General features: G+C 41.4%; 1 protein-coding gene across 3 annotated transcripts in view; it reads left to right on the top strand.

The window, feature by feature from the left end:
- Positions 1 to 4,596: 4,596 nt before the first annotated feature.
- The window catches only part of LOC139551130 (low-density lipoprotein receptor-related protein 8-like), a 170,050-nt gene continuing 159,022 nt past the window's right edge, over positions 4,597 to 15,624 (top strand). For all 3 annotated transcript variants that reach the window (XM_071362540.1, XM_071362539.1, XM_071362538.1), the window contains exons 1-2: positions 4,597 to 4,741; positions 5,647 to 5,769. In XM_071362540.1, coding sequence (XP_071218641.1) covers positions 4,675 to 4,741; positions 5,647 to 5,769 — 190 coding nt within the window. In that variant the 5' untranslated portion in view covers positions 4,597 to 4,674. The remainder of the gene's footprint in view (positions 4,742 to 5,646; positions 5,770 to 15,624) is intronic.

Here is a 15,624-nt window from a genome sequence, read left to right as displayed (position 1 = left end):
GTTTGCAAAGCTGTCATCAACGCAAAGGGTGGCTACTTTCAAGAATCTAAAATGTAAAATATATTTTGATTTGTTTAACACTTTTTTGGTTACTACATGATTGCATATGTGTTATTTCATAGTGTTGATGTCTTCACTATTATTCTACAATGTAGAAAATAGTACAAATAAAGAAAAGCCCTTGAATGAGTAGGTGTGTCCAGACTTCTACTAATATATATATATATATGAATGATGGGATATGGACATTATGGACAGACATTATGGACAGTATGTGGAGAGAATATGTAGTATATCTGAAGAATACGTGGATAGAATAGTATACAGTGCATTCAGAAAGTATTCAGACCCCTTGACTTTTTCTACATTTTTTTACGTTACAGCCTTATTCTAAAATGTATTAATTGGCAACAATTTCTAAAAACCTGGCTTTGCTTTGTCATCATGGGGTATTGTGTGTAGATTTATGAAGGAAAAAAACATTCCTTCATAAATCTACACACAGTACCCCATAATGACAAAGCAAAAACAGGTTTTTAGAAATTGTTGCCAATTTAGTAAAAATAAATATCACATTTACGTAAGTATTCAGACCCTTTACTCAGTACTTTGGTGACGCACCTTTGGCAGCGATTACATCCTCGATTTTTCTTGGGTATGATGCTACAAGCTTGGCACATTTGTATTTGGGGAGTTTCTCCCATTCTTCTCTGTAGATCCTCTCAAGCTCTGTAAGGTTGGATGGGGAGCGTTGCTGGACAGCTATTTTCAGGTCTCTCCAGAGATGTTTGATCGGGTTCAAGTCCGGGCTCTGGTTGGGCCACTGAAGGACATTCAGAGACTTGTCCTGAAGCCACTCATACGTTGTCTTGGCTGTGTGCTTAGGGTCGTTGTCCTATTGGAAGGTGAAACCAGTCTGAGGTCCTGAGCGCTCTGGAGCAGGTTTTCATCAAGGATCTCTCTGTACTTTGCTCCCTTCATCTTTGCCTCGATGCTGACTAGTTTCCCAGTCCCTGCCGCTGAAAAACAACCATTGAATTTTCCTTGTTTTACTATCCTTTTGAGAAGTTGTTTTACTATCCGTTTGAGAACTTCTGGTCCCCACAAGGATAATAAAACCAAACACACACAGACACACACAGACACAAAAATTGTGTAGTGCCTCCTACTTATATTTAGGTATACATTTGCATATTTTTGCATCCAAACTTTGCCTGTGGTGTTCCCATGCCTATTACATAACTAAGCATTACACCTTAAACCTGAGAGTGATTTATTTTTTATTTTAACACTTAAATTATGACAGAGACGGTGACAACAAGTGTAGCATCATCTTTGTCTGAGAATTATTATAATTCCCTAATCCTTATAGTGGGCTCCTGAGTGGCGCAGCGGTCTAAGGCACTGCATCTTAGTGCTAGAGGCGTCACTACAGACCTTGGTTCGATTCCAGGCTGTATCACAACTGGCCATGATTGGGAGTCCCATAGGGCGGCACACAATTGGCCCAGCGTCATCCGTGTTAGGGTTTGGTCGGGGTAGGCCGTCATTGTAAATAAGAATTCGTTCTTAACTGACGTTAAATAAAGGTTAAATAAATAAATAAATATTGAAGATCATGTACGTGTACCTTTCAAGAGGTGTAGAGTACAGTACTCCAGTATTTCTCAGCTGGCAAGGGAACAGATGCCTCTTGCCCATAGCCCTGTGGAGAATGAGACACCCCTAATCAGTGATATTCCAGGCCCCCTGTAACGGCAGTCTATCTCTTCCTCCTCTTCGGACGAGGAGAGGCGAGAAGGATCGGAGGACCAATATGCAGAGTGGTAAGTTTCCATGATTTTAATATCCACGAAAACAAGATACAATACAAAATAACAAAAGAACTAACCGTAACAGTCCCGTGTGGCACAAACACTGACACAGGAAACAAACACCCACAAACCAAACGTGAAACCCAGGCTGCCTAAGTATGATTCTCAATCAGGGACAACGATTGACAGCTGCCTCTGATTGAGAATCATACCAGGCCGAACACAAAACCCCAACATAGAAAAACACACATAGACAACCCACCCCAACTCACGCCCTGACCCTACTAAATAAAGATAAAACAAAGGAAATAAAGGTCAGAACGTGACACCCCCAATTTCTGCTTCTGCTCACTGGTGCGAGAGCAGGTTTCCATGGAGGTCTTGAAGTCAGTTATTGTATTTTTCTTTGCACAGCACTCTGCTCTGTAATCTACCCAGTTAAAAAAAATTGTAGCACTAGAATATAAATTCTGCTTCAGTTTATCTCCATTAAAATGACTTATTATGCTGTCAGCAATGGTCGTGCCCTAGATTTGACTGACAGCATCGTTCGTTCTGTAGATACGGATTATTGCACTTTTTTCTCCCTCGCCACAGTGCAGCAACCTCATTGTGTTGGGCAAGACCAATAACAGTTTCATGGTGGGTAATGAGGGGAAGTAGTGGTGCTGTTCACTCATGTGGCCATTACCTGGCTGTAGCCGAGGAGTATTATTTTGCATAATTGTTTGGTGAATAGTCTACTAAGACTAGGGTTGTTAAAAAGATATGGCAGTGTCAAAAGGGAATCGATTCTGTAACTATGCACGCAGGTGGGGACAGCAAAGTCACTTAGGGACTCGCAGACCCTTTTTAAAAGGTGCCCAAATTGAGTGTTTTTGGTAAACAGGTCTGGATGTGTTTTGAACACCTGCAGGTGCAGAATCATTTAACCTTCGCAACCTCATTTACGACACCTTCTGTACTCCCTCCACTCCTTCCTTCAGTTTTTCAAGGACAAGACACCAAAATAAACTCATCATTGACTGATCATTCTCCCTCTCTTGGTCAGATCCTCTATCACGTCAACCTTGACTTCCACTGCTATGCCGATGATGCCCAGATCTACCTCAGCACCAAATCTCTCCTCAACCCACCTCTGACCCACATTGAATCCTGTCTCTCTGCAATAAATACATGGATGCAGCAAAACATCCTCAACCTCAACAGTGATACAATGGAACTCCTACTCCTAGGCATCAAATCCACCCTCAACAAAGCTGAGACCCTCACCATTGACGACACCACTGTGTCTCCCTCCCCCACACAGGGAACCTTGGCGTCATTCTAGACACCGCCCTCTCTTTTGACCACCACATGAGACAGATTGTCAAATCCTTATTCATCCACCTCCGCAACATTGCCAAAGTCAGGCCCTCCCTCTCCCGTTCTGCCGCTGAAACCCTCATACATGCATTAATCTCCTCCTGTCTTGACTAATGCAACTCACTACTCTCCGGCATCAACTCAAACTGCCTCCATAAGCTCCAAATGGTTCAAAACTCTGCAGCTCACCACACTAAGTCTTGGCAGCACGTCACCCATGTTCTCCGTGAACACCACTGGCTCTCTGTCTCCCAACACATTGATTACAATATCCTCCTTCTCACCTACAAAGCCCTTCACCACCTTGCCCCTCCTTACCTCTCAGACCTTCTTCTCCCCTACCAACCCACATCCCCAGGTTGAAGCTCCAAAGCTTCAGCGACAGGGACCTCTCCAGGGTTGCTCCTAGGCTCTGGAAGTCCCTCCTTCCAGCCATCTGTGACTCTGAGTCCTTCACCATCTTTCAGGGTCCTAAAGCCCCCCCAATCTCACCCCTTACCCTAAACCGGGTTTGCATCTAAACCCAAATCCTACCCTCCTCATACACTGATACAGTACGTCACACGTTAACCCTTTCTTGAGCTGACCCCTCTCTTTGGTCATGTTTTTGTTTAGTCTGATGTTGTTATGTTTTGACTCCAGTTTTTTATTTTATTTCTACAATTGTAAAGTGATTTTGGGTCCTTGAAAAGCGCTAAACAAGTCCCATGTATTATTTGTATAACTGTTTTCCTCTGCCTAGCACCCTCCTCTACCTCACTTAACTGCCTGTCATGCCCCCCCAAAAAATCTGTCTGGGTAGATGTGATTGTGTATATCTCGCTCGCTCTGTGTGTGTGTGCCCCAGGGAAGGGTTTCTCTCGCTTAAATATTTATGTGTTGGCCTACATACAATTATTTTTCAGAACATATTAAATTAGATATTCAGTTAATGAAAATAGTTTATTGTGTATTATTGTGGTGGGAGGAACCTTGGTTTTGGTCTGTGTTTTCCAGGGGACTCCAATTAGTAAACTATATTAATTCAACCTTAGACCTGTTGTTCAGAACGATGGTCCACTGTGAAGTTAATAATTTAAAACTTTAGAAATATATTGCTTTCATCTATTGCAAATAGAATAGGCTACTGTAGCCTAATACGTTTTTTTCATGTGTTCTTGGTCAATGCGTCTTCATCTTTTTCTGCCTATTGGCGCGTGAAAAACAAAGTTCAATATTTTAGGAATTCCCGCCAATGTTTTGGCTCTGTGAAGAACATTATAAAATAATTATAGTCTACAGTAGGCCTGAACATCTTCATGTTATCGGGGGAAATAATTGAAAAGACCGCTTTATGATTATTTTTACTAGCACAATTCCCGCCCATACACGCCGTCGTCACTGATTCAAATTGCCAGTGAGGTTTAGTTCGGTGAAGTACCACTGTCGCATCGCTAGAGGAACGGATACTAGGTCAGGCTTTGTTTGTGGATGAGCTCCATCACCTCCTCCAGAAATGTGGACGGATATAAGGAAACTACTGCTCTTTCATTTGTTAGCCCTGAAACTTCATTCCTCAAAAGGTTTGTCCTATTTTCTTTGCTCCTTAAAATTATGGTAATCGTTTGAAAGTATGCCCGTAATGAGCTAAACAGAGAGGGATCCATCCATACGCGGTCTCCTCCGGATGATAGCGAATGATTTCATGCGCTAGCCTACTGTTGCAACGATGTGGGAGAGCCACTCATTGTTAGTGGAAAACTGAATGAAAATATCACAATACAAATTGCGGTCATTTAATCTGTATGTTTATCAACATTTATGGGAAAATGTATGGGAAATGTGTGCGTCAGCGTTTACTTGGCAATGTTGACATGTGTTCCTTGGATGTGAGACAGCATCCATATAATTGCAACATAGGTGGTAGTAGCCTAGGCTACATTAATCTTTGTCTCATTGTAACGATACGATGGTTAGGCCTAATGTGCGCCCACCCCCTTTTAAAATGCTATAATTATAAATGACAGAATCGGTCCTTACAACGGGCAAAGACATCAGTTCAACTTCTAGTTTTGATTTACATTTGGTTGAGTTGTCAATGTCAACTAACGTGAAATAAACCCCCCAAAATGTACCATGTCATTGCATTTAGGTTAAAAGTTGTGTGAAAAAAAATACGAAATTCCCTTACATTGATAAGTTTTTTCAAACCCAATCAGTTTTCCACGTTGATTCAACGTCATCACATTTCATTTTGTTGTTAAAATTACGTGGAAACAACGTTTGCCAAGTGGTTTATGTGTCTATTGTAGCAAAACAACAGCCCCAAGTGACGCTCATAACGGAATCCTATTTCAATACTGACTGACTGGATGAATATGCGGCATATCATAGGCATTCATTTGCAAATGATAGTTTGAGCGCATGCCCATGTGTTAGGTGGATGGCGGGAGGTGCGCGTATATTGATGTTTTTTCCAACATTGCAGGAGCAGAGGCAGAAGAGTGTGAGGATGGTCAGTTTCAGTGCAACAACAAAAGGTGTATACCGACCATATGGAGGTGCGACGATGATGACGACTGCTCAGACAACAGCGACGAGGAAAACTGTGGTAAGTAAAACAATTCATAATAATGTCTGAAATTGCCTTCCAATTGCCTACACGTGACACTTGGGCAACTTTTCAATTTCTAAAAACACACATGGACACTTGAGAAACAGACCATGACTAGGCTACTCAGAATAATAGTGACTTTCTGGCACATTTGGTGGCAATGGCGAACTGTGACTATAGGACCTTCAGAGGGATCAAAAATCTTCCAATACATTGTATCAAACTCAGAAATCAAGAAGATAACAGAAAACATAGCATCACTTAATGTGCCCAACATATCTTCTGTAGATGGAGCGTTATAGTGAAGGAGGAACAATTATTTTTTACATTATGAATGAATCAAACAGGCCTGGCTGCGCTTTGGGCTGCCGCACACACAGAGATAGAACAGGCATGGACAGAACATGTGACACCCAGCATAAAATAATGCGACCAGCAAAACAAAAAACACACTTTTTACACAACCTATGGTAGCCCAACACCACTATCACCAAAAGTGACCGCAAAAGTGTCACATCTAAGGTGACAGGGTTGTGGTGCTGAAAGGACAGGGACCGTAATACCTGTGCACTCCATGGCGCTGAAGGAGAGACAGTTTTGGTCAAACAAGACAAATTGGAACCCTGACAAAAACTAGCTCCGACTGGGATTATTATTTTTTGAACGGTCATCCAACTCAGAATTCCAACTCAGGAACTCATGATTTTGACCTTGTTTATATTTTTGGAGTTCCCTGTTGTCTTGAAAGCACCAATAGACATTTAATTTCCATGAGATTCTTTTTAACAGACCCACCAATTACAAGTCAAAATGTGATTGGTTCATTGCACTGTCACCCCAAAATTCTGCTCTAATAGAGTTTAATGGCAGAGGCCTTCTGTCTAGCTTCTGAAGGCCTAGCCAATGGCTGGCTGAGCTCGATTTTTCTACCCATAGACCACCAATGAAAATAAATCCAGATGGGATATAAATCAGTATTAACCCTTGTCTTTCCAACACAAACTGAAGCGATGAAATCAGAAGGTCATACAAATTGATTGTAAAGATGAAATAGAAATTAAAACAACATTTTATTTGACATTTATTTATAAATCCTTAGGCCTTCTCTGAAGGCTTTGAAGGGGCTCCTTATTCCACGCTATTTTGTAGACTATGGTGTTTTGGTCTCTTTCTATCACCAACAAAAATGTATGCCTATGTCAGATAATGTTAAAAGCAAGTAACATTAATTATACTCTCCACAGTAGCTATGTTGGATCGGGTGGCTAGTGCCTTGCATGTAAATCATTCCCCTTAATGTTCGAAAGAACAGGTGGATAGGGACCCATGGCATACAGTTGGGGGAATAACACACAGAGGGGACTGGTGCAACATCACACCTGAGTTGGGACGCTCTAGGGGCCTGTCATGCCAAACAGTGTCCACCTTCCAAAAAGTGTCCTCCCTGCATCACAATGGGAATCGATATGCTATTAGCGTCCGTTGCTATATCAGCGGTGTGGGATGACCTAATGCGTTGCATTTTGGAGATCATTACAGCCCCCAATTTTCTTTTTTTTTATCCCCGCTATGTAAACAAATCAGATTTCTTTGACAATTTAGCTGCTTAAACTATTTTTGGTGAGCTAATAAGATGAAAACTATTTCAAACTACTTTTGGGTACCTTGTTGACATGTCATCAACATGAAATCCATGTCTTAAAAGTTGCTACGTTTCGGAAATGGCAAAGGAAACGTCTATTCTGCTTGACACGTTAATATTGCTTACCTTACAGATCACAAAGTCAAGCTAATTTCCACTCCATTCATATGCACATCGATTTGATTCATACCCTGGCTTGTCTGGCTGGCATGTTTTTATTTTGAGCTTGTCTTGTCTACACTGAAACTCTATTATGATAAAAAAATATATATATATCTCGCATGGCTTGTGGTTGAATGTATATGTACCTACTGTCGGTCCTAGGCCAACAATGAATAATGTTAAACTAACAAATTACCATCAAGGGATACGTTACAATTTACAACAGTGAACGCCTTGTGAAACAGGTGCGTCAATCGACTCTAGGGGTTTAAGAGAACGGGACAGAGATGAAAACAAGCAAACACACAGGTGACAGGTAGATCAGGTATTGATTGATTTAAATGTTCGATTAGACATGCAATAATGTAAATGTCAGACAAAAAAGAAAGGATGTCTGTCTGTAATTTTTTACACCAGGGGGGTTGATGAGTGCGGTAAGGAATGGGAGGAGGTCTCCAGAGATGGAGAAGGGATGGGATGAGTGGGCAGATTGTTCTGCAATCAGATGCCACTAGATGCAGAATTTCATCTGGAGGGAGAGGAGAAAGAGCTGAAGGATGATGGAAGAGACAGAATTAAGAGACAGGAGGTGCTACTTCTTCCGGTCACTTGTATTCGACAGGCAGCCGGTCTCCAAAGGGGGGCTTGAATTTTGCTCAAGCTGGTCATCGTCTTGTCTCCTCGCCGTCTTGAAACATGGCAGAACCCCTGGAGATCAAAAGCAGAGTAAAGGGAAGAGAGGTGGAGGGATGAAAAAGCAAACACAAAGGCTACTTAATTTTCAATATCATGGGCCTGGTTTAGTTGAAAGCCCTCACCACGTCAAGGTATAGGCTGTGAGTTTTTATTTTTTTTAAATTAAGTCCCTTAACCCCCTACTCTATTTCTTCAGTGTTTGATCTGATGGGGCTCAGGTAGGTGTAACAATATGGTGATGACCCCACCCTGCTGTGTAATGGGCTCCGGGACACCTCTGTCATATTACTTACACAAATCTAGAACCTACAGATATGCAAACACTAACTAGGAACCAATGTCCAATTCCAAAACCAACCCTGGCCTAACATTTGATTTGGAATTGGGCACAAAAGATGAATGGCTAGGGAGAAGGGGCTAATGACCAGTAAGGAACTAGGCAACTGAACAGTCAATTTCAGTCAACTGAACATTTTACTTGCAATAAATATATTTACTATGCAAATGTACACATTTACTGGCAAGTTTCAAATACAGTTGAAGTCGTAAGTTTACATACATGATACAGTGAATTATAAGTGAAATAATCTGTCTGTAAACAATTGCTGGAAAAATTACTTGTGTCATGCACAAGGTAGATGTCCTAACCGACTTGCCAAAACTATAGTTTGTTAACAAGAAATTTGTGGAGTGGTTGAAAAACAAGTTTTAATGACTCCAACCTGTGTTTGTAAACTTCCGACTTCAATTGTACATGTGATTTCCTAACAAGTTGGAAGACAAGGGTTGTTGAAATACTAAAGTTTAAGTACATCTCTCTTTCTCTCTCTCTTTCTCTCTCTCTTTCTCTCTCTCTCTGTGTGTGACACCTAGTTAAGGGCAGTTGGAGTGACCATAATTGCTTACATCTATCCATTTGTTTTCTCTGGGTAAACTTATAGCTAGATACCTCAATATGACATAGACATATACTGTAACTAAATGTATAGCTAGCAACATGTAGATGACCAACTAGATGGTTAAGTATTGAAAAATGGTTGTACACTAAATCCTTCCAGTGATCTAATAATAGTTAACTACTTAACGTTACCCTGAATTGTGAATTTATCTACCCCCCTACGAATGTTGCGCCTCTTGTCGAGATCACTGGTGCCTTCATAGTACTTTGGCTGGTTAGAAAATAAAAATAAATCTCCTCGAGGGATGCTATTAAAGTGCAGGCTACATACAAACAGAACGGTACAATAACAGTTAGCTAGCTAGCTAACGTTAGCTAAATATAACTTTCTGGCTAGCTAGCTAACTAGGCAGGCTGAGGTAAATAAGTAGCTAGCAATGTCAATATTTCTTCCTATTTAACAATATTTTCATATATAATGTCATAGAGTACCAGTCAAAAGTTTGGACCCACCTACTCATTCAAGGGTTTTTCTTTATTTTTACTATTTTCTACATTGTAGAATAGTAGTGAAGACATCAAAACTATGAAATGACACATATGGAATTATGTAGTAACCTAAAAAGTGTTAAACAAATCAAAATGTATTTTATATTTGAGATTCTTCAAAGTATCCACCCTTTGCCTTGATAGTTTTGCACAGTGCAAAGCTGTCACCAAGGCAAAGGATGGCTACTTTGAAGAATCTCAAATATATAATATATTTAGCAACATGTGGTAAAGAATGTTTTGTCTATCCAGTCTTTTCAGTCTTCTGAAGCAGTAGGTAGTCAGCAGGTAGTCACCCTCAAAACACAGTCCTTGGAGACTAGAACTGTCTGCGTCCTCCGTCCTCCACGACCGCTACAGAGGCAAGCAACGGACACTTTGGTTCATTACGTAGGCCGTTCAGAATTTTTCCAGTTCTAGAAACTGCCCTAGCAACAGAAGCGAGAGCTCATCAAATCCCCTTGTGACGCGGGGGGTGGGGACACTTTTTGCCAGGTGGACACTATTTGGCATGATGGGCCTGATTTGTGTGCAGGTGATTTAACTCCTATCGAGAGTTCCTGGCTATTTTTCATTTAGGGCAGTGGTGCTATGTTTGGTTCTCAGGCCTCAGGGGTAATTTGTGGTGGAGGCGTGAATGATGATTGGACAGCACATCTTCCCATCTCTTCCCACCCACATAGAGAAACCAGCTGACATATAGTATATAGCAGCCTATGAGAGCATATAGAGCTTTGATAGGTAGCCAGAATCCTGTCAGACTCCCTCAGAAAAAACAATAGAATTCCAATCCCCTTGCTCTTTGTGAACCCAGCCCGTGTCCTATATTTTCAGGAGCAGCACAAACAAAAACATTGGTTGTACTCTTGGCATGCGTTTCTCTTTTGTCTCTCTGGGTTAATTGTGGCTCAAGAGGAATTCCTACTGGTACCCACTCTGTGCACATCTCTCTCTGTCTCCCTCTCTTACGAACACACACGCACGCACGTGCGCACACGCACATTTTCACTCTCTCGCGCTCTTCTCTCTCCTTTGTGTCTGTCTTAAGGCTTCTGCTGGCGCCAAACCAAACGAGTGTGCTTGCGTACTGCCTTAAAAGACCTTCACTTGAAAAATTAGAAAAATATAGTAATATAAATAATAGTACTGTTTGTCCAGGATACACTTCCTCAAAATCGTCCCAATTAAATCTAAAATAATTCAATAAGTCTTTCATTAATTTTGACGTTTTTGCCGAGATCTTAGTTGTGCAGTTTTACATCTATTTCTCAAGTAAAAAAATCAACCGTTGAATGACAACAAACACTTAATTGAAGAATCCCTACTGTTGACCAATGGCCAACGAAGGGGCGTCGAGTTCATCTCCAAGCTTACGCTTGCCTCGAGAAATGTAGTGTGCATGAACAGCTGAAAAAACCCTTGCCGAAGACCAAAACAAACAAAAAACGTCACAAACTGTTCCGAATTGATTCGGATGGGAAGCATGTGGACGCCTTTACTTACACAGATGGACACACGCATACCAGTGGAGGCTGCTGAGGGGAGGATGGCTCATAATAATGGCTGGAATAGAGTATAATGGCTGGAATAGATTCCTTCCTCTCCATTCTGGCCATTATTATGAGCCCTTCTCCCCTCTGCAGCCTCCATTGATGCACACACACAACCACTTTGTAGAGCATTTAGATCTATTGTGGCGATAAAGCCAGTCTCCGGAGGCCGCTTGGTATCCTTGCCCCCTCGTCTCTGACAGTGACACCAGCAGGTTGAGTCCTCAGGCCTCAGTGAAAACAGGTCATTTGGAGCTTCTCTCTTCGTCTCCCTAAAAGATTAATGTGTCACTGTTCCACACCCGCGATACTGTGTGGGACATTTATATTATCGTTTTTTTGTTCTTTGTTATTTTCTATTAAAGATTAAGGGCATCGGTCTGGTGGACCCATTTTCGCCTTCTTACTGTCCAACAGGGCTGGTGGCTTCAATTCCATTTCAATTCTGTCAATTCAGGAAGTAAACCCAATTTTTCTCATAGTGGAACATTGGAATTTCTGTTTATTTCCTGAGTTGACTGAACTGACATGTAATTGACTTGAATCCTGCTGTACAACGGAATGTTATGTTTGGGTGGGTTGCATTTTGGAAATGCCAGCATTGCAAATACTTCTGGAAATTGTATTTGTCACATGCTTCGTAAACAACAGGTGTAGACCAACAGTGAAACACTTACTTATGGGCCCTTCACAACAATGCAGAGAGAGAGAAAAAATAGAAATTATAGAAAAATAATAACACAAGGATTAAATACACAATGAGTAACGATAACTTGGCTATATACACAGGGTACCAGTACCGAGTTTCTGTGCAGGGGTACGAGGTAATTGAGGTAGATATAAACATATAGGTAGTGATAAAGTGACTAGGCAACAGGATCGATAATAAACAGTAACAGCAGCGAATGTGAGTCAAAAGAGTTGGTGCGAAAAGGTTCAATGCAGACAGTCCGTGTAGCTACTCGTTAACTATTTAAATAACTATTTAGCAGTGGCTTGGGTGTAGAAGCTGTTCAGGGTCCTGTTGGTTCCAGACTTGGTGCACCGGTAACACTTGCCGTGCGGTAGCAGAGAGAGCTGTCTATGACTTGGGTGGCTGGAGTCTTTGGGCCTTACGGTCTTCCTCTGATACATAATCGAGGTAAATGATTATGCTACCAACATGGTTTTAGCAGGGGCCACCTGCTATTTGATGATTACACTTTCAAAATGGCATCACATTTTTATTTTATTTTGCAATCTTCATTCACTATGTTGAATAGCTGCTGTGTGTGGTGTGTCATATCTGTGTGAGCCCACAGATAAGGCTTATTGTTAGCCAGATTGTCGCCAGCATCCTCATTCCTCACACAGTTGACCTGCTCTCAATGGGCCAAGACCCTTGCAATATTGGAGAATTACTCCCTTTTTCATATAGGCTAGGTTTTCAGAGGACTAGGCTTTATTATGAAGGTTGGATATAATAAAATGAATACAGTCGTGGCCAAAAGTTTTGAGAATGACACAAATATTAATTTTCACAAAGTCTGCTGCCTCAGTTTGTATGATGGCAATTTGCATGTACTCCAGAATGTACATGCATGTACAAGAGTGTACAAGAGTGATCAGATGAATTGCAATTAATTGAAAAGTCCCTATTTGCCATGCAAATGAACTGAATCCCAAAATAACATTTCTACTGCATTTCAGCCCTGCCACTAAAGGACCAGCTGACATCATGTCAGTGATTCTCTCGTTAACACAGGTGTGAATGTTGACGAGGACAAGGCTGGAGATCACTCTGTCATGCTGATTGAGTTCGAATAACAGACTGGAAGCTTCAAAAGGAAGGTGGTGCTTGGAATCATTGTTCTTCCTCTGTCAATCATGGTTACCTGCAAGGAAAAACGTGCCGTCATCATTGCTTTGCACAAAAAGGGCTTCACAGACAAGGATATTGCTGCCAGTAAGATTGCACCTAAATCAACCATTTATCGGATCATCAAGAACTTCAAGGAGAGCGGTTCAATTGTTGTGAAGAAGGCTTCAGGGCGCCCAAGAAAGTCCAGCAAGCGTCAGGACCGTCTCCTAAAGTTGATTCAGCTGCGGGATCGGGGCACCACCAGTACAGAGCTTGCTCAGGAATGGCAGCAGGCAGGTGTGAGTGTATCTGCATGCACAGTGAGGCGAAGACTTTTGGAGGATGGCCTGGTTTCAAGAAGGGCAGCAAAGAAGTCACTTCTTTCCAGGAAAAACATCAGGGACAGACTGATATTCTGCAAAACGTACAGGGAATGGACTGCTGAGGACTGGTGTAAAGTCATTGTCTCTGATGAATCCCCTTTCCGATTGTTTGGGGCATCCGGAAAAAAGCTTGTCTGGAGAAGAGGTGAGCGCTACCATCAGTCCTGTGTCATGCCAACAGTAAAGCATCCTGAGACCATTCATGTGTGGGGTTGCTTCTCAGCCAAGGGAGTGGGCTCACTCACATTTTTACCTAAGAATGCAGCCATGAATAAAGAATGGTACCAACACATCCTCTGAGAGCAACTTCTCCCAACCATCCAGGAACAGTTTGGTGACGAACAATGCCTTTTCCAGCATGATGGAGCACCTTGCCATAAGGCAAAAGTGAAAGCTAAGTGGCTCGGGGAACAAAACATCGATATTTTGGGTCCATGGCCAGGAAACTCCCCAGACCTTAATCCCATTGAGAACTTGTGGTCAATCCTGAAGAGGCGGGTGGACAAACAAAAACCCACAAATTCTGACAAACTCCAAGCATTGATTATGCAAGAATGGGCTGCCATCAGTCAGGATGTGGCCCAGAAGTTAATTGACAGCATGCCAGGGCGGATTGCAGAAAAAGAAGGGTCAACACTGCAAATATTGACTCATTGCATCAACTTCATGTAATTGTCAATAAAAGCCTTTGACACTTAGGAAATGCTTGTAATTATACTTCAATATTCCATAGTAACATCTGACAAAAATATCTAAAGACACTGAAGCAGCAAACTTTGTGGAAATTAATATTTGTGTCATTCTCAAAACTTTTGGCCATGACTGTACATGTACTTGTACTGTATGTTAAAGAAGAATGCATGTAGGCTACTTGTACTGTATGAGAGTATCCCCTTTTCGAGGCTAATGTATAATAAGATGAATTTCCAATTGTGTGATGGAGAAGGCCCTCTGGGTTCTCTATGGTGTATAGGTCAGAGCGTGACTAGGGGGGTTTCTAGCGTTTGTATTTCTATGTTGGTGGTTTGTATGGTTCCCAATTAGAGGCAGCTGGTAATCGTTACCTCTAATTGGGGATCATATTTAGGTAGCCCTTTTTCCCACCTGCGTTTGTGGGATATTGTTTGTTAGTGTGTTTAGCTCCACGGCTTTCACGTTTGTATTATGTTTATTGTTTTTTTGGTAGTTCCACTGTATAATAAAGTATGTGGAACTCAACTCACGCTGCGCCTTGGTCTGCTCATTATGACGAACGTGACAATGTTAAAAGCCTAACGCAGTCATCAACATGAGTTTAACGTGTTTTACATATATGTCCACACTATGAAGTTGGAATAATACTGTGAAATTGTGAAAATTATGATAATTTAGTGTAAAGGCTGTTTGAAAAGGCCACCTGAAATTTCAGCCTGTTTTGGTAGGATAGAGTTTTGGCCTGCCTGGTTAGTTAATAGACCAATAAGAAAGAGTTCCAAACCTCTCTGCCAATAACAGCTAGTTTTCAGTTTTCCCCTCCCCACTCAGACTACTACCAGACAGTCCTAGTAAAATTCTTGCTTGAGAAATTGCTCTTAGCAAAAGAAGCTATTTTTATTTATTTGAGCAAATTTTTATGGAAAACAATCACAGTAAGGTACTTAATTGTAACACAGAAATTATTTGATATTGAGATAAATGCATTAGTATGTAGAAATTGTTTTCAAGGCTAAACATAAGATGAGTTTACTGTATGGTGTAATGACAAAGGGGTAATGTGGGGCAGAGGAATATAAATGTTTCCAATAGGGATGTGCATCTTTACCTTTCAAGATGATTCGATACGTATTTATACTGAACAAAAATATAAATGCAACATTCAATTATCTGGCAACAGCTCTGGTGGACATTCCTGCAGCATGCCAATTGCACACTCCCTCAAATCTTGAGACATCTGTGGCATTGTGTTGTGTGACAAACCTGCACATTTTAGAGTGGCCTTGTATTGTCCCCAGCACAAGGTGCACCTGTGTAATGATCATGCTGTTTAATCAGCTTCTTGATATGCCACACCTGCCAATTAGATGGATTATCTTGGCAAAGGAGAAATGCTCACTAACAGGGATGTAAACAAATTTAAACACAACATTTGAGAG

The sequence above is a fragment of the Salvelinus alpinus genome, chromosome 23, assembly GCF_045679555.1.
Source record: "Salvelinus alpinus chromosome 23, SLU_Salpinus.1, whole genome shotgun sequence".
NCBI classification, from domain to species: domain Eukaryota; kingdom Metazoa; phylum Chordata; class Actinopteri; order Salmoniformes; family Salmonidae; genus Salvelinus; species Salvelinus alpinus.
The sequence above is the reverse complement of the archived record's forward strand: the minus strand, read 5'-3'. Positions and strand labels throughout refer to the sequence as shown.